The 25,315-nt window shown below is 39.3% G+C and overlaps 1 protein-coding gene across 3 annotated transcripts in view; it reads left to right on the forward strand.

Moving 5' to 3' along the window:
* PHLDB2 (pleckstrin homology like domain family B member 2) overlaps nucleotides 1-25,315 on the forward strand; it is a gene marked incomplete at both ends in the record, with an annotated part of 135,671 nt that overhangs the window by 26,440 nt on the left and 83,916 nt on the right. Inside the window, one exon of one of the 3 annotated variants that reach the window (XM_080696141.1) lies at nucleotides 9,948-11,296. In XM_080696141.1, the coding sequence (XP_080552267.1) occupies nucleotides 9,948-11,296 (1,349 nt within the window). Of the gene's footprint in view, nucleotides 1-9,947; nucleotides 11,297-25,315 lie in introns of those variants that run through there. The other 2 variants (XM_080696142.1, XM_080696140.1) reach the window with 2 other exon arrangements.

Consider the following 25,315-nt stretch of genomic DNA (forward strand, 5'->3'; position numbering starts at 1 on the left):
CTTCACCTCCCATCACCCTGTCTCTTCTTCTAAACTCAGCTGTGGTATCGGATCCTGTCTGCCTGCTATGCCATTGCTCCTCCCTCATTGCCTAGGAAAAGTATCCAAACTTCCCCACTGTGTTCTCCACCCCTCCTACCAGTACTCCCCCCCCTCCAAACTCTCATCCTTGTTTAAAGTGCATTTCTAATAACTAGTCTACATTTCCTACCTCTTCCCCAGTTCTAGGCTTCTACCTATGTGATCACACCTGAAATGAAAAGCATACTTTGGAAATAGGAAAGGGGAGAGGGATCAGCAGCTATTGATGCTGCTCATGGAATCAGAAAGACCACTTATCTGGATGGTTCTTGACCTTTGGGGTCCAATTGATTTGTGGGATTAAGAGATACCAGGTTGAGATAAAGATACAAATGTACTCAGCTATAGCAGGTACACTAAACTTCCAGAAAAGGAATGAATTCCAGATCTGCACCTAATCATATATCTCTAAATGTATAACCTTTGCACATCCTTAAAAGGCCCAATCAGGTTGAATCAAGAAATAGGGCTATCAAACATGAGTGTCCCTTTAAATTTTCTCTGGCACATCCTATCTGAATCATTGTTAACATTATTCTACAAACAGGCATAGTTTAAAAATGTTGCCTATTTCTCAGATGTGGTTTATTATTTGTAAATGTCCCACTTGTTTCTTCCCTAGAGATTGTAGAGCTCATTTTCTTTTAACATACACTACTTTGAAATATTTTGGTATTATATTTTGCTTGGCTCCAGTAATTACACTTTTTATTTTAAAAAAATATGTGCAAAGTCGGCATGGTGGCCCATGCTTGTAATTCCCGCATTCAGGAGTCTGAGACTGGAGGATTGCGGTTCGTGGACAGCCTCAGCTACTTAGTGAGGCCCTCTGCAACTTAGTGAGACTCTATTTCAAAATAAAGAATGAAGCTGGGCACAGTGGTGCACGCTTGTAATCCCCACGCTTGGGAGGCGGAGATAGGAGGATGGCGCAGATTCGAAGCCAGCCACACTGGCTTAAGAGACCCTGATTCCAAAAATAAAAAAATAATAAAATAGGTCTGAGAGAGTAGCCTGGAGGTAGAAGGGCTTCCAGGAATCCCAGTAACACCAATAATAATAATAATTTTAAAAAAGGATGAAAAATAGGGCTGAGGGTGTAGCTCAGAGGTAGAATGCTCCTGGGTTCAATCCCCAACACCAAATAGATAGATAGATAGATAGATAGATAGATAGATAGATAGATAGATAGATAAATGGTGGCACCCTGGTAGGAAATCCATAATAGGTTAATACTCTGTGGTTTTATTAGTCAAAGTAAAAAGTATATGGGGCTTGGTAATTATTTTATGCAGGTGATTAAGTAACAGTTGTAACTGCAAACAGGTTCAAATATATTACGATATTTTGTCATCTAAAATGATACTAATGCTGTATGATGCTGAGTCAAAAGTTTTCCATATCTATTTTGATATGGAAGGTCCAACCCTTCCATTCTGTACTGTTGGAGTAAATATTTAAATGGAGAAGTTGGGGCTGAGCACTTATCTCTTAACCTCTGTTTAATGATATCTGCTCCACTGCTCTCTGGACTGCTCTATCTTCACCCCGTAAAATGCCTTTTCTCTTTTCGAAGCCAGCCTCAGCTACTTAGTGAGGCTCTCAGCAACTTAGTGAGACCCTGTTTCCAAATAAAATATAAAAAAGGTCTAGGAGTATAGTCCGGAGGTAGAAAGCTTCTGGGTCTGCCCCCAGTACCACCAAAAAAAAAAAAAAAAAAAGAATGCCTTTTCTGTTTAACTTCATTCTAGTTCCATATATATATATACATATATATATATATATATATATATATATATATATATATCACCCAAACCAAAGTCATTCCTGATAACTGGCATTCACTATTTTCTTGTCTATTATAAAATCTTGTATATTCATTTTAACCTTTGCTTAAAATATTCCAAGAGCATGAAGGATTGCTGTCCAAGTTGAATTGTCCTTAGAATAGGTATTTGCCTTGAATCTAGAAAGATATATCTGGTGGTGGTGGTGGAAATGTATCTAGATAAGGAGAGAATGAGATCTCTGATGATTAAATACATTTCATTGAAGGAGAGATACATTCCTAGAGTTTTAAGAACCATGATATAAAAAATAACTTGTTTTTTCTATGTGATTTTCGTTTTTGAGTCTATCAGAAATAGGATGTTTATTGGATATGCCAGTGGTCTAACCTCAAGTGGGCTTGGAATTTTATTTAGATTCTTAGACTCATAAAATTTTAAATGTGAAAGTGACTTTATGCTACAATTGGCTAATGTCTTTTAATGGGACTTAGCTTCAGTGTCTTTTTTATGATTACCTCCCCAAGACTTCCACTTCCACTAAGTTAGCCCTCCTCCTTGTTCTGTTAGCAGTCTGTCCATCAGTCTTCTCTTTAGGTGTATAGAATGATCATTAACTCGTCTGTGGATCTTTTTCTTTGGGTTGTAAGCTATGTAAAGGCAGGGAATGATATCTTGTACCATCTGCCTCCCAATGCCTAGCTCAGAGCCTGGGAGGCACTTAGTGAAGATTAGCATCTTCATAGTAACAAAAAAAACTTCCCAAGTCTGAGTAGCTGAAGATACTCTTGGGTTGGCATGAGCCCAGATGTCCTCTTTGAAAGATGTAGGCTAACAAAGCCTCCTCCGGTTTGGATGGAGCTAGTCGTTTCAGCAAGGGGATCAGAAAAGGTAATCATGCTCTTGCTCCTGATGCTTCAGTTGGAACCTGACAGGTCACTTTATCTCATGTTTCATTGACTGGAACAAGGAAAAGAGCCCAACTCAACCTCATAGGGCTGAGGAGAGCTGCCTCACTGTATTCGAAAGAAGGAGAACTGGAATATTAGTGACTAGCACTAATGCCTGAAATAAATATTTGATATGTGATAGGCATTTAATGTGTGTGTGTGTGTGTGTGTGTGTGTGTGTGTGTGTGTGTGTGTTGTGTGGAACTGGAATCATGGGTATTCTATCTCTGAGCTACACCCAGCCCTATTTTATTTTATTTTATTTTATTTTATTTTATTTTATTTTATTTTATGTTGAAACAGAGTCTCACTAAATTGCCGAAGGCCTTGCTAAATTGCTGAGTCTGGCCTCTGTGATGCTCCAGTCTCAGCTTCCCAAGTACCAACATGTCCATCTCACTTAATGCCTATTTAATGAATCATCTACCCAGAGCAATCTGTTGAGATTTTTATTTTTTCTATACAATAAGCATAACTACTTCAAATAAAAATTATAGTAACTAAATTATTAAAAATGAAGATACTAATATTATTGTCTAAGCTATGCTCAGCAAACACCTGGATATTTTTTGAGTAGCCATTCTGTTAGCTTTATGTTTTTATTTATTTTTAACGGTACTGGGGATGGAACCCAGGGGCATTGTACCTCCGAGCTACTTCCCAGCCCTATTTTTTTGTCTCTTTATTTTTTGAAACAGGGTCTCACTGAGTTGCGAAGGGCCTCACCAAGGAGCGGGGGCTGTTTGGGAACCATGATCCTCAAGTCTCTGCCTCCCAAATGCTGGGATTATAAGCATGCGCCACTAGCCTAGCCAGCTTTTTTCACTTTTAAGGTGATATTTTTAGTTTTTCAAATGCATCAAGAATAGAATGGATATACTTATACAATTAACATTTTCATCCGAGTCATTTAGCAGAGTTAGAAAAATGTTGTAGTCTTTGAATATTTATACATTAAGTTAATCTAGACTTCTGGGAAGATGGCGACCTAGAAAAGCGGGGCTTAAGAGCCCCGCTAGCAACAAATCTCCATTACCACAAAATCAGCGCCTTTCATAGCCAGAAGACACCATCACCAGTGAAACAAAAAATCACCAGGCTCCAGAGAGAAAGCGGACTGAGAACAGAGCCACAGAGGAGATACACTGGCCTCACACCCAAGGACGCAGCAGACGCGGCAGCAGTGCCATACTGCCGGCGGCACCGGCGAATTCACAGGACGGCTACAGCAAGCCGAGGTGAGCCACTGCGGAACAGCCAGGCGGAATTTCTCCGCGCAGAGAGCATCTAAAGCTCCCAGTGGCCGAGCTCAGCACACGCTGCAGGGATTCAGAGTGGAAATCAAAACCAAGAAGAAAAACGCCAGTCCCACAGCCGAGGGCATAGCAGCGGCGCCATATTGCCACCAGCGGCAGCAGCACCGAATTCAGCGAGGCCAGTACAGCTACATCTGCGTACTCAAGAACAGTGAGTCAAATTGCGGGCCACAGAGGAGAAATCCCAGTACTGTACTCCCTGGGACTTGACCCAGTGGGGGAGGGGCGGTGGCAGAGATATCACACCATAGGAGAACGTGCAACCTGGCACCCCCCACAGACTAAAGCAGCCTCTATCGACTCTCTGGGTCGGAGACTCTGTGATACAACCCAGTAAAGAAGTAGTGGGGTCTGAGATACTACAGACTCGAGATCCAGAACACCTTAAGTGAAGTCATAGTGACCCAAGGGAAGAACCCAGAGAAGGCACAAACATCCGAAATCATGGGAAAGAGGAATAATACTGGAGCAATGAATGCCCACAACCCCACAACATCAGAACCCGATAAAACTGAAAATCAGAGCTTTCTAGAAGATCAAATCAGGAAAATAACTGTAGAAATAATAGAGGTGCTTCGAAAAGAACTCAGAGAGAGCCAAAAAGAGATAAAGGATGCAATTAATGAAGTAAAGGCCTCAATTCAAAGCACAAACAACCGATTAGACCACATGGAGAACAGAATCTCACTCTTAGAAGATGAGCAATCCAAAAATGAACGCATAGTTTCTAATCTAGAAAAAAATATCCGACAGCAGGAATCTGATATTGAAGAAATATGGGCCCATTTTAAGAGAGCTAACCTAAGAATTATTGGAATAGAGGAGGGAAAAGAAAGTGAAACCAAAGGGATCAACAATCTCTTCAAGGAAGTAATAGCAGAAAATTTTCCAGACATAGAGCAAGAGGTTGATACACAGGTCCAGGAAACTTATAGAACTCCCTTTAGACAGGATCGGAGAAGAGGATCCCCACGCCACATAATTGTCAAAATGACCAATGTGGAAGCCAAGCAGAGAATCTTAAAGGCAACAAAAGCAAAGGGCCAAGTGACATTCAGAGGCAAACCAATTAGAATCACTCCAGACTTCCCAAACCAAGTTATGAGAGCCAGAAGGGCTTGGAGTAACATATTCCCAATTCTGAAAGAAAACAACTTCCAGCCAAAAATTTCCTACCCAGCAAAACTTTCTATCAAATTAGATGGAGAAATAAGAAGCTTCCATGACAAACAGAAACTGAAGGAATTTATGTCTTCAAAACCAGCGCTAGAGAAAATACTCAAAGAGATTAACTACAAAGAAGAAATAGGTAACACACTCCAGAACTAGAGAAACAAGATTTTCCATCCAACAGACAACTAAGATTGGTTATCTGTGGAGATTCATTATTTATGTTAGTCTTTTACCTATCTCTAAAGGGTATTGTTTGCCTTTATTGTTGTTAATTTTTAGGATTTCTAGTTGGAATATTAATATACCTTCAGATATAGCATTTGGAAATATTTTATCCCATTCTATTAGTAACTGTTAACTCTGTTTACATTGTCTTTGGATATACAATTTTTTTTTTTTTAGGGAGTTTGTATACTCCTCTGTTGCCTGTGCCATTGAAATCATAACCAAGAAATCACTGCCAATTTCAATGTTGTGAGGTTTAATGACCCAGATTTTCTCCTAAAAGTTTATAGTCTTAAGATTTATATTTAGGTCTATTATCTATTTTGAGTTAATATTTGTATATGGGATTAGGGAAGGGTCCAATTTTATGCTTTTCCATGTAATTATTATTTTTTAACAATATTTAGTTAAAAGATTAATATTTCCACCACCAAATGTTCGTGGAAACCTTGTCAAAAATAACTTGACAATATAGGGAAGAATTTAGCTCTAGGCTTTTATTTAACTCCAATGGTTTATATATCTGCCTTTAGAACAGTACTACACTGTTTCAATTATTGTAGCTTTATATGGTTTGAAATCAGAAAATATATATCTTCTAGCTTTGTTCTTTTTCAAGATTGTTTTGGGTACCTAGAGTCCATATTCCATATTAGGATAGATATTTTTCTGAAAAATAAATATATAAATATATGATAGTTTCACCTAAAAATAGAAAAAAAATATTCTCTGGTAAGAAAGAAAGCAAAAAGAAATATTGAAATGTCATCTTTAAGTCATCAAAAGCTTAGTATCAGACAAATGAAACTGTTATGTGAGATTATCATTTTTAATTTTAGATAAATTGCCATAATACTAGATGTCAACTACTAAGCCAAGCATGGGAGGGAGGGATAGGGAGAGAATGGGGTGGGGATTGGGTGGGGGCTGACTGGGAAAAGTGTGCATGTATGTCTACAAAAGTATGTATCCTACTATTATGTATGAATACAGTGCACCAATTAAGAAAAAAAATAGGGCTAGGAGTGTGGCTTGATGGTAGAATGCCCTGGGTTTCATCTCTAGTATTGCAAAAAAAAAAAAAAAAAAGTTAATCTAATCAAGAAGTCCTTTATTATAACTGGGTGCAGTGATGCAGGCCTGTAATCCTAATATTTGGAAGGCTGTGGCAGGAGGATTGCAGGTTCAAGGGCAGCCTTAGCTCTGAATGAGACCCTGTTTCAGATAATAAGATAAAATAAAATAGGGCTGGGTGTTGTAACTCTAAGGTAAAACGCCTCTGGGTTCAATTCCCAGGACCACAAAAGCAAATTAATTAATTAATTAATTAAATAGGCTGGGGGTATAGCTTGGAGGTAGAGCCTTTGGGGGTTCAATCCCCACTATAACACACACACACACACACACACACACACACACACACATCTCTAACTTTTATATGTGGCTTGAAAACTGGGCAAGAGCTAAGGAAAAAATGAGAATCTAATCAAGTTATGAATGATGTATTCCTACATATTTTTATTCTAGTATTTTATGTTAAGTGTTTTTTCAATTGTCAAAACTCGAAATATATTATATAAAATGTGGAAAATATAAACTAGTATTGACAAAGTAAAAACTGAGAGTTAATATATAAATATATAAAGCTACTATTAATGTTTTTATTTCTTCCAGTTCGTTATTACTGTTCTTACTATAGGAGAAAAGAAACTGGCTTATTCTGGCTTATACTGACAGCCCTGAAAGTGGCAGGAAGTGACCAGATCCACAATATGTCTGAAAGAGATGTTGCTACACTTTGTGAATGGACACAAAGTGGTGGGATGTCCTGGTGATAGAGGAGATCGGTGATGGCCCCTGAGGTTTTGGCTAGAGCACTTGTGTGTGGATGGATTTGTGTATTAAACTATACTCAATGTGCTGATTATATGCAGAGGATACACCTGTGTGTATAATCTATGTCTATGCATAGCTGTATATATAAGAAAATTGCACTCATATATATATATTTTTTTAAAGAATGGACATCATATGAATACATTTTATACTATAAATTATCTTTCAAAATATAATTTTAAAGCTGGGCATGGTGACACATGCTTATGATCCCAGTACTTGGGAGCCTGAGACAGGCTCAAAGGTTCACAGCCAGTCTCAGCTACTTAGTGAGGCCCTCTGCAACCTAGTGAGACCCTGTTTCAAAATAAAGAATAAAAAAATAAGGTTGGGGTAAAGCTCGGAGGTAGAATGCCCCTGGATTCAATCCCCAGTACTGCATGCATACACACACACACACACACACACACACACACACACACACACACATATATATATATATACACACACACACACACATATACATATATATAATGTACATGCATACATGCATAGATCATTTTAAATGGTTGCATAACATTCATTCATGTCATATACTATAGCTCATTCAACTTTTCTTTCTGTTGTAGGGTATTCAGGGTGTTTTTTCCATTGAAACAAGTAATATTGTAAAGTCCTCACCATCCATTAATTTTTTTGTTTCCTCCATATTAAAATATTGAAATTAGTAGAACTGGCTAAGACTGCTAATATTTCAAGATGGCAAACCAGCCAGAGATGAAATGAGTTTGAACAAAGGGACCAAGGCGAGACGTCGTCTCAGTTTCAGTCCTTCAAGGGAGCACGATGAGATAAGTCTTAAACCAGTTTAGTGTTGCTTTCAAGGTCAAAATTGGTAGTAATTGACAAATGGTAGAAAAGACATTTGGTTTTGAGGAAAGAGAGCACTGCCCCTGAGGAATGAAAGGCTTGACAAGCCCAGATGACAGGACCTGGTCCAACCCAGGAGCCAAATCTAATGGAGAACCTCAATTTTTGGACATATACTTAAAAAAATAAATTGTGCTTATATGCATCCATGCAGCAGGGCTTTGAGCTAGAGGGTAAGAAACCCGGGGCCAGTATTTTCTGGGAGAGGCATTATGGGAAGCTGGCTGCTCATCCCCAACAGGACTTAAGCAGCCAGACTGTTTCTTCTCTGCAGCCTGTTGGAAGTATTTTCTTGCTAGGCTGCCTGAATTTGTCAGGAGATCTGTGAGGCCGAGCGTGCAGGCAAAGTCACTGATCTGCAACTGAGAAGGAGGGAAATGCCATTGAAACTGAAAACTTGTTCTCATTGAGATTCCCATCTGTGGGGTAGTGGGAGTCCGAGGGTAGAAATAAAACAGAATTTCTAGGCATAACTGCCTTAAACTGGTTATAGAGACAACCATATGAAACTTATCACTAACTGTATGTGACACTGTTTATAGACAGACCAGATATGTAATAATTCGTGTCTGGGGTCCCAGAAGGCTGGAGGAAAATCTCAGCAGTGCACTGATTCTATGAGAGTATTTCAATTGTGTTTCCCCTTTGCTGACAGTCTTTTTAGCAGTTAGAAATATGAGCATTTTCATTTTCGGTGATAGTTTGTAATTCGAAGACATTTTAATAGACTTACGACTTTAATTTCTTAAATTAATGTTCAAACTAGGATCCAAGACATATCCTTCTGGGGACATAAATTTTTGGAAACAGTTTAATCTTGGAAGACAAAACACTGATCTATCTAGACTTTGAAGAATGGGTGAGTTCTAATAGGTACACAGGAGGGAGAAAGGTGTTGCTGACAGAGGAGAGGACTTGATACCAAGGATGAGCCTGGTACATTTGGGGTACCACAGCACTTGAAGAAGAAAGCAGTTTCAGGTTTTGAAAAATTCCATCCTTACCATATGCTAACAATTGAAGGAACAATCTTTCTTTTATTATCACTTGCCTGTTTCTGATAAGCACAGAAGATTTAAGTTTTCTTTTAAGGAAGGTAACTCCCACAGTCTCCCCTTACTCCTTTTAAAGAACTATCTTCTAACTCTCATGGTTTTGATCAGTGTCTAACATAAGTTTTCCTTTCTCTGTCACAATGTGAATCTTGTTTTCTCGGGACTATTTCTGAGCAGTTAATGATTCTAGCAGAGTCCTTTAGAGGAAAGAACACCGCGTGACCCTTTTAAGCCTCTGCCAGGCACTCAGGAAGCAGGTGTCCTTCAAGGACTGCAACACTGAAGGGAAACTGTCATTATTTTTTTTTTATATGAACCAGTCTAATCCTTTACCATTATTCAGTTAGTGATTTTTTTCTCTCCAGTATCATGGGCATCCTCTTGAGTTATTGTTCTTTGTTACAAAGACCATACCTGATCAGTGGTCTTTATCCTTCCGTTTCCAACACAATTTTGCTAGGTTATCAGAAAAACAGAGTTCGTTAGTTACAAACTTAAGTCATTTTCCAAGGCTGTTGGTTCAGATGTCGAGTCACAGTGTTGTTCAATTAATTTTTTTAAGTAAAACATCCTCCCTTTTTCTCCCCCTTACAGAATCCAGCAAGGGTATGGCAGAGAACAGCCAGATGCAAAAGCAATTGGATTTACAAAATGGTAGCTTAGAGGAAGGATTTGTGGAGCATTCCCTGGAGAACGAGCCCCCAAACATGATGGAGAGCCTAAGCCCGAAGAAATATTCTTCCAGCCTGAAATTTAAAGCCAATGGAGACTATTCTGGTTCCTATTTAACCCTTTCACAGCCCCTGCCTGCAAAGCGAAGTCCTTCTCCTTTGGGCACCAGTGTCAGAAGCAGCCCTTCCCTGGCCAAAATCCAGGGAAGCAAGCAGTTTTCCTATGATGGAACCGACAAAAATATCTCCACAAAACCTCCCACTCCGCTTCTCAGTACCACGCCCTCCCTTGGCGGATATCCACTTGGAAGAGCAGATTTTGATCATTACTCTGGTCGCGACAGTGAAAGGTCTTTCAGGCTTTCTGAAAAGCCCCCCTATTCCAAATACAGCTCCAGGAATAAGTCACATGACAACGTCTACTTTCTGGGGGCGCCAGAAGGACGAAAGGCCTCTGGCTCCCTCCTGACCATGTGGAATGGGGGGTCCCTGAGTGACGCCGCCCCCTCTTCCATCAGCAGATCCGGAGCAGCCAGCATGCCTTCCAGCCCCAAGCAAGCCAGGAAGATGAATATTCAGGACAACCTGGCTCTTCAGTCCAAGTTAACCCGACACAAGGAGCCCACACCAGAAAGCATAGGTTTAAGAAGTAGGAAATACTCAGGCAGCAGCCTAAGTCACATGGGAGCCTACAGCCGATCGCTTCCCAGGCTATACAAAGCCACCGAGAACCAGATGGCACCTCTCAGCTTGCCACCGAGAAACTCTCTGGGCAATTCCAAACGCACCAGATTGGGGGACAAGGATCTACCTCATAGCATAGCAGACAATGACAATTACCTTAATTTTTCTTCACTAAGCTCAGGGGCTTTGCCCTATAAAACTTCTGCATCTGAGGGCGGTCATTATGCCAGCTCCACGCTCAGTGTCCCTGCCAGTCCTCGAGTGGCTCGGAAGATGCTGCTGGCCTCCACCTCCTCCTGCGCCTCTGATGACTTTGACAGGGCTTCCTACTCCGGGACGAGCCCAAGTCATTCATTCTCTGCTGGCGAGCCAGACAGAATGTTTGTGGCCCGAAGGAACTTCTCTTGTGGATCCGTGGAGTTTGACGATGCTGATTTGGAGAGCCTCAGACAGGCCTCCGGAACTCCCCAGCCTGTCCTCCGGGAACGGAAAAGTAGCATTAGCTCCATTTCTGGACGTGATGACCTGATGGATTATCACCGGCGGCAGAGGGAGGAGAGACTGAGGGAGCAGGAGATGGAGCGATTGGTAATCTTCTTTACCTGTTGACCTCACTGTCTCACTGACCTGCATCTAAGGGTAGCCTTGGAGACAGACTCCAAGGGTGCGTGGGGTGTAGAATTTCCATGTGCACCAGACACTAAGTCCCTCCCTGAGCTCTTTCCTGCCATCCTAGCTCTCCCAGGACACTATTGGTGGGCAGTGTGACTACTTTTTTTTTTTTTTTTTTGGTACTGGGGATTGAACCCAGAGGCATTCTGCCTCCAAGCTACATCCCCAGCCTGATTTTATTTCTTATTTGGAAATGGGGTCTCACTTAGGTTGCTAAGAGCCTCCCTAAGTTGCCAAGGCTGGCATTGAACCTGTGATCCTCTTCTTTCAGCCTCCCAAGTACTGGGGTTACAAGTGTGTGCCACCATACCCCCAGCTCATGTGTGGATGTTTTGAACGCCTAAATGAGCCTAATGGTAATTGCATTGTCTTACAGAGCTCTCACACTGATCCATAGAAAAGCTAGCAAATGTAGTTGTGAATTTTACTGAATTTTTTGTGTCTTACAAACTTTTTTTTTTTTTTTCAAATGGGTCTGGAGATGGAACCCAGGGATATTCGACCTCTGAGCTACACCCCCTGCCCTATTTTTTATTCTTTATTTTGAAACAGGGTCACACTGAGTTGTAGAGGGCCTCACTAAGTAGCTGAGTCTGTCCGTGAACCATGATCGTCTGGTCTAAACCTCCCAAACGCTGGGATTACAAGTGTGCACCACCATGTTCGGCTTTTTACAAACTTTTAAGACAAAGAAGAAACACTGGTTTGCATTTTTATAGCATTCTCTGCAGGTATCTGGGCACAGTATAAGTAGTCAGAAGAACTGTGAGTCACTGAGCATTAGGCAGTGAATTTGTCTTCATAGCAAGTTTCTAGAAGGTGACAGATTGCCTCAATAGCGTTCAATAGCGGGGTTTTTTCCCCTTATTTTTCACTCACACCTTGTACTCTTTTCAGCCGCATATCTTATCACATACTGTGACTCCAAAAACCCTTACTCACAAAATGCATCCAGTTGTCCTTTTCTATTTAAGATGAATTTATGCTTAGAGTGGATAATATTGAATGAGAAGATAAAAAGAGATACTCCTTGAGAGTCTCGCTAATGAGTGAAAACATTTCTGTTCCTCTTTAAATGTAGGTTTTTAGAAAGAATTACACATAAGAGATTATTTTGCTTTATGAATGTTAATTTTCTGAGTGAGAGAAGCTGTGTGATGGTGAAACTGGTCTTCAAGAGAATAGGATTATCAGAAGTATGTAGGAGTAAAACTGTTGAATCACACCCCAAACTAGTTAATGCCTGCCAGACAATGAAATTGTAATTTTGGGATTATAATGGGCAGAAACCATTTGCATCTACACTGGGCAAAACATGTTTGACATTTTAGGACAAGAAGCATTTATATCACTCATAGTTCTTGATACATTGATGTCTATTCTTTATAGAGCCTTCAAATATCCCAGCTAACAACAGTGAATAAAAACCAATGTGCATAGCCCTACAGAATTAGATATTCCTGGGGTGGGTCAGTTATACAGTGTTCCTTTGTTATATCATAATCAGAAATTATTCATGGTCACAAAAGGCTTTGTTTTGGGGCTCCATTCATCAATGTAAATTCAGAAAAAGTTTTAATTAGCATATAAACACCTTCTTGTGAATGGACAGCAAGCATAATGCTACATTGTGCTAAGAAACTATTACTAATAAAGCTAGAAAATTAACTATCTGATAATTTATTAAGGAATGTAGAAGAGCATTCTTAATGGATTCCGCCACTCAGAAATCTTCCTAAAATCTTCTTATGTATTTTTCTATTACAAGAATAGAAAACCAAACTCAAGAAGTTTTCTGGAAGTGGGGTTTATCTTTAGCATCTGTAAATTTTGGTGAAATTCTCCTTCCTTCAGATTCTCCAAATATCCTAAAGTTGTCAGCAATCCAGGAAATGACCTTGTCTGCTGCCTATAAGATTGGGACCCTACCAATTGCAAACATGTTCAACTTCTTGGGAGAGCGTTGTTGGTTGCAAAGGTTAACTTCTAATTCTTTAGCTTAATAGTGGCCTTGTCGTATCTGATAAAATTAGGCATATTTTTAAGTGTGACACTCCAGGTCTGTGCCTCTGTTGTTTAGCCTATTTGCCTGTAAAAGGGAGGACAGGCTATTACTAAGCCTATGCAAATAATGACATTGCCATTGAAAAGTAAAGAGACCAAATTTCTTCCTGAATTTTGAGGGATCAATAAGAACAGACTACCATTCAAAAGAATATTTCATTTAGCTTGCAAATCTGAATCAGCTCAATTGAGAGGTAGAGTTAAATCAAGATAAATGTTAAAGGGTTTCTCCATTAAAAAAATTAAGAATCATACCAATTATATTTCAAAACACATATTCATATTAGAAATTTTTTCCAACATCAGTTTGGACAGTTCTATATAATTAATTCTTATTCCTCTGGCCTTGGACCATTAATTTGATTTCATGATACCATCTATTTTTGAACTAAAAAAGAAAGCCCTAAAATTCTAATTTAGCTGCCTAGAACTGTCTCATTTTTGTCTAGGCAATGTCAGCTAAGAAGCTTCTGTCCATAGTCTATTCTCTGAAACACTGGGAGTACCTGTAAAGCCAAGAGTCTCTGAAACTGTGTTTCTTTGTTAAAGGCACATTCTAGTCCATAAATTAGTCAGAATCTTTAGGCAAGCTCTAGAGGGCTGCAGGGACCACTTAGTGAATGTCAGAGTAAGTGGCCATTGGTGATTTATGGCTTATATAACAGTGCCAGCATGAAGGAAGGCTTAAATCCTTTCATATTAGCCTAAGGGTATAGGCATATTACAGTGAGGACCTTGACATATGTATACATTTCTGTAAAGCATATTGTATACATTTTTTATAACATTAGCATTTTATTTGGACAAAATCATCCTAGGGCAGGCTGAATTTTTCATTTGATTTCACATTTGTCCCTGTGAATTTTTTAAAATAATATTAAGGTGTTTAAAACTAAGGAATGTTGCAAACACACCTAATTATTTCTGGTATCTTTCTTTTTGTAAGGTTAAAGAAGAAATCTTTGTGAAGATCTAGAGTTCCTCTGGGAAAACTTAAAGATAGTTTAAGTATAAGATATCTTGGAAAAAAGATATCTGATCTTTCTTGGAAAGGCAAAATTAAATATTAATCAGAGATGTCTTAATTCAATAATACAGGATTGTTGAAGCCTGAGTAGTGAGTGTTTGTGATTTGGCTACCTAATAATTAAAGTCACAAAATAAAACTTAAGTCATTCAGAAATTAGGAACTTCTTTTGTTGTTCTAAATATGCAAGGATATGGCCCAAGGCACAAAAAAATTACTTTTGTGAGATATTAAGTCTCTGCTTCTTGGTCAGATTACATAGAAAAATAAACTTTTATTGCCTTTTGTAGGCATAGGGTAATATCTTCAATATAAAGCTTTTTTTTTTTTGGGGGGGTGGTAGTGGGGTTCCTGGAAACCCTTCTACCTCCAGGCTATACTCCCAGACCAATTTTTTCTTATATATATTTTTATTTTGAAACAGGATCTCTTAAGCCAGTGCGGCTGGCTTCAAACCTGCGCAGTCCTCAAGAGATAACTGCTTTATAGCTTATATAATACTTTTTTAGAAAAATTCATTATGGCCAGGCGTGGTGGCACACCCTTGTAATCTCAGCTTATGGAAGGCTGAGACAGGAGGATCGCACAGGTTTGAAGGCAGCCTTAGCTACTGAGTGAGGCTCTCAGCAACTTAGTGAGACCCTGTTTCTAAATAAACTATAACATAGGTCTGGGAGTATAGACCAGAGGTAGAAAAGCCCCCCCCCCAAGTACCACAAAAAAAAAAAAAAAGAAAAATTCATTATGGATAACTCCACCAAAATTGTGTAAATATTGTTGATTTTAAACATTTTATTGCTTTTTCCTAGACACTATTTATAGGTATTATAAACCATATCAAAGTAATATCCTGAAAACATACACTTCCTACTTTGATCAACTGCTGTCCTTCAATGTCCTCTTTTACATCCTGGAACAACCAGACACTTAAAGACAATAATGCTTAACCTAAAGGTGTTGAAGGTTATGTTCAAGCCTACCCATCATAGAACAAAATTATTGATGTAAAACAATAAATTATTTATTTATTTATTTATTTATTTATTTATTTATTTATTTTTACTTGGAAACAGGGTCTCTTAAGCCAGCGAGGCTGGCTTCGAACCTGTGCCATCCTCCTGTCTCAGCCTCCGAAGTGCGGGGATTACAAGCGTGCGCCACCATGCCTGGCAATAATTTTTTTAAACAATAATTTTAACAATAATCATTACAAAAGGTTATGCATTTGTTAATTACTCCATCTGGCCATATAACAATGCATAAATATTTAAAAACATCATTATGTTATAAATGTGTACATTTTTGTAATTAATTTAAAAAACAAATTTTAAGAAATAAAGGAATATAACTCAGTGGTATTGTTCTTCTCTAGCATGTAGGAGGCCCTGGGTTCAATCCCGAATATTACCAAAAAAATTTTAAAAAGTTTTTTCACAATTATATTTGAGTATAGGTAAACACTAGTTTATATTTTCCTTAATCTTATAGAAGTAATCTTAGCTTATATTTTTAGTAAACTAAGATAAGGCATTTAAGAGGTTCAGATAAACTAGTCTCTTCTCAGTAAATCCAAATTATATTTCAGCCATGAGATTATACTTGTATTACCTATACTGAAAGATGGCTCTTTTGAATCAGAGTATCAAGTCAGCCTGATTTGTGTAAGGGTTCACTTTGTGTATTTAATTTGTTTTCTAATTTTAAAAAGTGCTCATGAGTCAGCAGTTTTTACGAGAAAGATCTTTTTCTTAAAAGGGGAAAATTTTGCTGCGCATGGTGATTCACGAATGTAACCCCAGCACTTGGGAAGCTGAGACAGGAGGACTGCAGTTCAAGGACAGCCTCAGCTACTTAGTGAGGCCCTTTGCAACTCAGTAAGACCTTGTTTTTAAGTAAAAAAAAAAAAAACAAAAACATTAAAAATAGGGCTAGGAGTGTAGCTCAGAGGTAGAATGCCCATGGGTTCCATCTCCAGTACCAAATAAAGGGGGGGGGGGATTTTTAAAGAATTTGAAGTTCACTTTATTTTCTGGTAACTTGAGGAATGTCAAATTTATTTAAATGCTTGTAAATCTCTATAAACCAATGAGACCACCAGAGCTATTCTATTTTAATTTATTATTATCCTCAGGAGGTAGGAAAATATTTTGCCCACAGTGATTTTTTTTCTCAAAGAACTCAGTGTAAGTTCTGTAGCTTCAACTACAAGTCCAAAGCAAACATTGAAACATAAAATGCCACTTGACTGGTGGCTCTTTCGTCGGGTACACATTATTTTCTTGATCTGAGCACACAGATGAAAAAAGAACAGTTACAAATGAAAACAACAAACATATGCCTTGTGATCTCTGACCCGACCAGGCTGGACTCCAGTTGTACTTGACAGGTTAGCAAGTAGTCAGACCTTAACATCAGAGTACCAGTCACTGCTACCACCAACGGGGCTAGCAATCAGGTGTGTACAAACCAGAACTGTCAAATCTGACCAGAAACCAGAAACAACAGCATGGAGTCATGAAAACAAAAGCTGCAGAAAATAGAGAGTCCATAAAGGTAAAGTTCTACAGCCATTTGGGATTTACTTCAGGAGCAAAAAAAAAAAAAAAAAGATGTGCTCAGGCTCCTGGCGGTGAGATGTAACAACACCGGCGTAGTGCAGGTTGATTGACTCCACAGAGCCAGCACACTCAGAAGTGAGACCCTCTGCAATCGAATGAGATCCCATTTAAAACTAAAAAATATAACAGGTCTGGGGGCATAACTCATAGGTAGAATGACCCTAAATTCAATCCCCAGAAACACACACACACACACACACACACACACACACACACACACACACAGAGTAATCATTTAAAAAATATAGGATGAATAGATGCCAAAGATTTATTTAAGTCACTAATGAGGAAACCACACTGGATAAAGCTATTTCACTAAATATATCTGTAGCATTTTTTTTACTAGCTATGATTACACCAGTGTTGCATTTGTTTGTTTGTTTAACCTATTCAATCTTCATTGAAAACCCAGAGTAACTGCAGTTAGTAGTAAAGATAGAACCATAATTATGAACCTCCAATGGCATATTAATGAGGTCTAACGAACCACTCTGAGTGGATATTAAATAGCCTCCAATGGCTGTGATACTTAAGCTATTTATTTAGCTTTTCTCATTTTTCTTCTTTCTTGCCTTCAGCCGCCAAGTCATGTTTTTGTCATTACGCCAGCCTTTTCTTTCTTTCTCTATGACTTTTAGAAACCAGATATCAAGCCTTGTCTGAAAGTGTCCTAAAGCAAAGTTACCAAGTGCAAGTGAGGTCTCGCAGGGCACTGTGTACATGAAGTGTGTATGCTTGAATCCGTAGACCGGGGTGACATCCATTTGAGCTGTCCAGGGGTCATTTTCACTTTCATGTTCTGAGCTTTGTTCTGAGTAGGGCTGGGATGCTGACCGTGACAGCTAGGATGTTGTAGAGTCTAGAGAAATGGTTATAAAGTAGATAAGATACTTATTATTTTGCCATCTCATTTGATACCTGAATACTTCCCAGTAATCCAGGAGTAGTGGTGGCCACCTAGTGCAACTTGTGGTCCAGGCAGCAAAAGTCATTTAAAAAGAAGAGGAAAGCTGGGTGAGGTGGTACATGCCTGTAATCTCAGTACTTGGGAGGCTGAAACAGGGATTGCAAGTTCAAGGCCAGCTTTTGCAATTTAGGGAGAATCTCTGCAACCTAGTGAGACCCTGTTTCAAAATAAAGATAAAATAGGGATGGGAGTGTAGCTAGGAGGTATAATGTCCCTGGGCTCAATCCCCAGTACCGGGGGGGGGGGGGGAAGAAAAGGAGAAAATCCGAAACTTAGAACAGACCCTACTGCTGTGAAGAATTCATTCATCTGGCTACATTGCCCACAACATCTGTGTCCTATTATGGAGAACCAATGGATTCCCACAAATTGCATTGTAGCAATCCAATATTTTCCTTCTGGCTGATGACAGTCATCTGCAGAGCCTGCATAAACAGCATTGTCGCCACTGAGAGCTATGTAGGGACACACTTGATACTCACTGTTAATGCGATGCCAGCTCCCACGAGGCACCATGGAATAAGATTTTCTGTTTGTTTTTTTTTTTTTTTTACATACCCTATCAGTGCTCAGTTCCCTGAAGATAAGATTGGCTTTTTTTCAAGACACATATTAATATTTTCATGGTAGTTATATGAATAGGTGAAATGCCTGGGTCAGCAATTCTCTGCAGTTTGAAAACTGTTTTGCTTTTCTAGCCCTGCTGAAAGCACTTTACAACTAAGGAATTTTAATTTGCAGGAGGCTGAGATCATGTCTGTCTTCTCACTGCTATACATCCACCTCTTGGTCAGATGAGTCAAGTATTGGAAGCATTGTACTCATGTTTTTGAGAAAAAAGTAACTGAATACTTTTAATGCTCCATCTTGCATTGCTTTCCGTATTCTGTGGCTGTGCCTGGTTCCCAGACAATATCCATTTGGTTCCAGGTAACAGCAAAGCTCTATACAAAACAATGCAAAGATACCAGCATAGATTTATTCCTGTTTCAGAAAAGGAGAAATTCTCTTCCAACTTACAATTAAAAATAAAAAGAGATTTTTCTTAGAGAATACTATGGCATCCTTTGTTAAGACTTAGTGTTTTTCAGTGTCACATGAAAACTAAGGCTGCAGGTCCCACAATATTGCTTGTATACTATGGAGTAGACCATAGATCTATTGTTTCTAATATTATATAGAAGTATAATTGGGCATATTTTTTTAAGAAATTTGTTGTATTTTTCATGTTTTCTAATCCCCTAAGGGTGGTCAGATGCAGATGCTATTTTAAAAATCAGAAAGTAGACAGATTGGTCTAATTATTCAATTTTGTAATTAGGAAAAGTTGTTTAGGAATTAGAGACTAGTGAGTATTGGCAGGTCTAAGTTATACATACCACCACTAAGTTATACCACCAGTAGGTGTATTTGCTTCTCTCCTTGCTTCTTTCTTTCTTCTTTCTTTCTTTCTTTCTTTCTTTCTTTCTTTCTTTCTTTCTTCCTTCCTTCCTTCCTTCCTTTCTTTCTTTCTTTCTTTCTTTCTTTCTTTCTTTCTTTCTTTCTTTCTTTCTTTTTTTTTGTGGTACTGGGGTTCCTGGAAACCCTTCTACCGCCGAGCTACACTCCCAGACCTATTTTTATATTTTTATTTGGAAACAGGGTCTCTTAAGCCAGCGTGGCTGGCTTCAAACCAGTGTGATCCTCCTGTCTCCGCCTCCCAAGCACGGGGATTACAAGCGTGCGCCACCACGCCCGGCTCCTTCCTTCTTGATATCCCTACTTTCCTAGTGACTCTGAGCACTCAAAACAATTTAGGCATTCAGTGCTTTTTGGCTGAGCTGGACTGAACTGTCAAACTCAATAGCATTTCTGTGTAGCAGAACTATCATTGGTAAAAGAATGTTTATTGTTGTTCAGTCACAGTATGGCTCTTTTTTTTTTTTTTTTGCAATACTGGGGATGGGACCTAGGGGCATTATACCTCCAAGTGACACCCCTAGCCCTAACTTATATTCTTTATTTTGAAACAGTCTCACTGAGTTGCAAAGGACCTCACTAAGTAGCTGAGGCTGGCTTCGAACCTGCACGATCCTCCTGTCTGAGCCTTCCAAATGATGGGATTACAAACATGTGCCACCACGCCGGGCCTGACTGCTTTTTAATTTTAAGAATAATATCTTTGAAATGTGAAGTCAAGTTTAGGTATGGAAAATGTGTTGTCCTGCAGTCTGACTTGAAATGAATCTCCTTCCTGGTGTGGCCTTTCCCGCTGGCTGCATCCTGATTATAGTAATAATAATAATAATAATAATAATAATAATAATTAATAATAATAATAATTGCACGAGTGGGAAGTGAGCCAGTTAAATTGTAAATAGGGTGAGATGTTGTGTATGAACTAAATAAGCTTGGTGGCCTAGACTTCATAAAAAAGCATATTTATTTATTTTTTTGGGGGGGGGGAGTAAAAGGTTTATTGGAAGCAGCAGGGAATGGGGCAAGGGTGGCTGAACACCCCCAAAGGGGCTGGAATTCTGGGTCCAGCAGCTGCCTTCAGGACAATACTTGAGAGTAGCCCAAGCCAAATTGCCTTCAGGTGCAGGCTGCTTTCTTCTGTGCCAGAAGGGAATAGAGAAAAGTGGCCGAACACCCCATAGGGGCGGTCGGAACTCCGGGGTCCAGTAGCTGCCTTCAGGGTCACTACCCGAGTGTTTCCCGAGCCACCAAGCTTATTTAGTTCATACACAACATCTCACCCTATTTACAATTTAACTGGCTCACTTCCCACTCGTGCAATTATTATTATTATTAATTATTATTATTATTATTATTATTATTATTATTACTATAATCAGTTGCAAACTACTTTCTCCCAGAGTCCACGCGATCTGCCAGAAAAGAGATACAGGTCACCCCTAGGGGCCTGGCCAGCCTTGATGTCCAGCAGAGGCCTTCAGGTCACTACTCGAGAGTCGCCCGAGCCACGTGCACTCAGATGCACTCTGCCTTCTCTCAGGGCCAACACGACCTGCGAGAGAGAGAACAGCTCCCCAAAAGGGGAGGTGGTCCCGAGCGGGAGATCCTGGCTTTTGCCATCTGACTGGCCGATGCCTGACCGCTTGCAAGTCCGTTTGTGGTTAGGGTGACTTTGAGATTCCAAGGAGAATTTGCATAGGACATTTGCAAGTTCTTTGAAGGGTCTCCTTTCAGGAATGCCAGACTTGCTCGGTGGGTTTGTTGATTAGGAAACTCAGGATGGCCTTGTGAAGCTCTGGCCTTTTTATCTCTGAGCCTTTGGTTTCAGGCGTTTGTCGCCCCTCAGAAAACTCAGGAAATTAACTTTTTTTCTACCAAGGCCTTTTCCCTATCTGCCTATTTCCTTTCTATCTCCTCAATCCCCCCTTCCGAATAGGAAACCCTAACTGCCGTTAGGGAAACGGGGCGATGACCGCTCCTAGCGACTTCCTGCTGTAAGGGGGCATCGTTGGGTAGCGGCAGTTAGGACCCCATCAGAGGTGGGCAATCTAGACGGCCATGGTAGACTGGGGTCTGGAAATTCGTGAGAGGTTCCATTTGAAGGACCGTTTGTAGCTTGAATTTTTCTAAAGGAGAAGAGATGAACTGGGTTAGCATCTTAAGAAGACATGGACCAAAGATGAGAATGACAATTAACATGATTAAAGGGCCCAGTAAGGGCAACAGCTACGAGGTAATGGATGGAAACATATTTTGGATCTGTTCCCATATTTGGGTGACAGAGATTTTGCAGCTCCTTTTTGTAGCCACTTAGGTTGTCTTGGAATGTCCTCAGTTCTAGTTTTTACTGTTCCTGAGGAGTTTACATGTATGTAACAGGAAGTATTAGCAATAGCACAAACTCCTCCTTGGTCAGCTAGCAAATAATCAAGGGCTAGTCTGATTTAAAACCATGTGTGTCAATGTGTGTCAATTTAGTCTAGTGTCACTGGCCACTGGAGTCACTGAGGTAGTTAAATTAGCCACTGAGGCTGCGTTTAGGGTAATTCCTGCTCCTAAACCAGCAACAATTTTTAATTTTGCCAAAGAAGTAATATCAAAGATAATGGATATCTTATTTGTCCACATACCTTAAAAACTGTATCATAGTATACTCTGTTGCTGAACTCTTCTTTTGGGAATATGTAAACAGTAGATTTATTAGAAACCTCCATCCTGTTAATAATCCATCTTTATCACATATGCAAACAAACATTTTACATTTTTTTCAACCTATCATACACCTTCTGCAACTTACTTTAGCCTTCTTGTAAAACTTACAACCAAACAAATATTCCATTAATACTTTATAACTAGCTTGAACCCTCTGACTTTTACCTGGTCCTTTCTCCTTTGGGACAACCAGGATAAACCTTACAATATGCTTTCTTAGTCTCACAAACTTTTCTATATTCATCAACATATGCATTTTCTACATCTGACTTTTGTTGTTATATATATAAGCAAACCCAAAAGAAGCGTATCATTTAATGTTGCTTATATAGTAACTAAAAACCATTTAAAAGACTTAGGAGTCACTTTAAACCTTATGTATTTAAGAACACTTTAAAGCATTGTACTCCCCATGAAGACTTATTATTTTTTCTGATGTAGGGGGGGGAGATACTGGTGACTGAGTGCTGGGTCTATTGTTTTAGATCCCCCTTGGTCTCTGGGTAAGAGAGAATTTGTAAGATATTACAAGTTTCTTTGGCCTTGGGGTGCTGTCAACCCCAGATATAAAACAGAAGAGACAAAGCAAGCAGAGGACTAAGCCTTGTATTAAAAAACCAATATTTTGCCTGTCACCTCAAGAGCTACCCAGGCTTTTTCTAAGCTGCTCAGAGGGATGATCAGAGGGGCCTTGCCGAGCCTTGGGCATCCTTAATCCTCAGCTTTGAGGGTAGCGAAGCAGACTGACCTCACTTTCCTTCGAAGGTGAGGGTAGCATGCTTTTTTTTTTTTTAGAGGTGGCATTTCCCAGAAGCAGATGGGACTCCTCTCAGGGCAGTCCTTGGCACGATACCCAGGCACCTTTGCCATGCCGGCAGGTATAAGGCCTTTAGCTCCTTCCCTCTCTGTATAGGAAGCCATTGGTATCTTGAGGGGGCAAAGACTTATTACCCAAATGCAGGGCTATTAAATGGGCTTGTCCCTGTGTCTGCACTTGTCTCCTTATTTCTGTTGTTGAGAGATCCCAAAGGTCAAACTTAAAAGCTGATTAATGGGACCATTTATTCCAGAGACAAGATATGTATCTCATTTTTGTTAGATCAAACATAATAGCCAGGTCTATATATCTATAAAGGTTTTTTGTACATTGATCCTTTTTTTATACTGGCCCACACTGGTAATCCATTGATCCAATTTTATATTGGACTACACTGGTAACTATATGTCTATGTGAGCTAACAATATTTACAAAAACCAGATAGCTCTATCTTTTAGATGACAACATTAACAATTTTATAATTTTAGAGAATAACCTTAACAGTTAAAATAAATGTGTTACCTGACCGACCATCAGCTGTATTTTTTTATACAAGAAGACATTTACTCAATCAGGACAAACAGATGTAAACCAGGTCTTAAGGCTAAAATCTCTGAATTAAAGACAAAAATCTTATTGGTCAGTTCACATATAAATAAAAACTTATATACCTTTAACCTTTAACTTTTGATTTCTGAAATCTTTTAGCACATTTAGATGACTCTACTTTTTAGATATAGACATAATTTGTTTACTTATATTTACCCACTAATTTCTAATAACCAGCCAGTGGATTAAACCATCATTTTAACAAATCTTTAGAATGACATTACAATTTAAACATTTATTACCAGAAAGAAAATATGATGGTGGTTGTCTTAACCTGAAGAAACCAAAGTATGTTAATCTTTTAGTGACAATTTTGAAATTAACAAACTTAAACTGTTAGCAATTTAAGCCACATGAACTGAACTAAGGTGTTTTCTTAGTTTTGTTTTACTCAGTTAACATACATTTAACAAAGTTTTTCTTTAAGAACAAAAGCTGCTGGAGACTGAGCCTCCAGGATTGAACCAGTATCAAGAATAAGCCTTCAGATGTAGGCCAAACAAAAATCTTTTTCTTTGCCTCTGAGCCGTCAGGCTAGAGTTATAATTTTGTTTTAAACATTGACCTTGGTCAGACAAGGCTGACCCTTAGTCTAGTTAACATCCAGTGTTAAAACACAAACCCCTGCACTTAGAAAAACTACCATATAAATTGTTATAACAGTTTAGGCTAAGGATGAAAATAAGCTGTATTAGTCCAATATTAATTACCAATTACACAAAGGAATTTTAGTTTAAAGCCTCTATATCTTGTAGGACCATATCTCTGTATTTGAAATTTCCATTTAAGTCAAACATAAACAATTTTTAATAGATTTAAACCTTTAACAATTTTGAGCAGCATCTAAAATTGCCCTTCTCTCACTAGTTGTGAGAGTCTGATCCATTATTAATCTCACATCTCTCCAGGAAAGATCAAAGGTCAGAGTAAGTTCCTGAAACTTCCCAATATATTTATCTGGACCATCTGAAAATTCTCCTAGATCTGCCTTAATCTGTCTCATATCTTGAAGGGAAAAAGGGGATCTGTACCTGAATAGTTACTTCAAGTTTATCCCCATCAGGTACAGCTTGGAGGGGGTAAAGGATGCCTGTGTGCACCCTGAGCATCCAATACGACGGGGTATAGGCCTTCTCTGATCTAGAGTCCCTGAGTAAGGTGCTGAAGGAACATTGGCTATATTTTTCTCTTTCTCTGGAGTTTCTGGGGGAGCCACTGGCATTTGAGTTGTTCCAACCAGTGTATTTACATGCTGTTAATCTTTCCTTAAAGCCAGGAATCGTTGTACATAAGTCAGTTCAGCCCATTTAGCCTTTTGCCTGCAAAAGGCATCTACTCATAAAATGATATCACAATTTGTACTTTCCTCGAGGGGGGGGGCAGCTTCTACCATCTCCCACCTGATAGAGGCCAGGCGCGACTGGAGAAGAAGGCCAAACGCTTCTTCCTCAATGTCTGGGGATAAGGATCCCCAGTTGTTCCGTACGCAATCTACTGGGGGTGCTGGTGAGCTTTGGAGATGGGCGATTTCCCATCGGAAAGACAGGGGAAAAAAATAATGGCGTCCCATAGTTTCTCCCACTATCACAACCTTCCCAGAGCGTCCTCTGGGCTCGCATATCGTTTCATGCATGGCCATAAACGATGATGCTTTAGCCTACCA

The sequence above is a fragment of the Muscardinus avellanarius genome (genome assembly GCF_963383645.1).
Source record: "Muscardinus avellanarius genome assembly, chromosome: 5".
Taxonomy (NCBI): Eukaryota; Metazoa; Chordata; class Mammalia; order Rodentia; family Gliridae; genus Muscardinus; species Muscardinus avellanarius.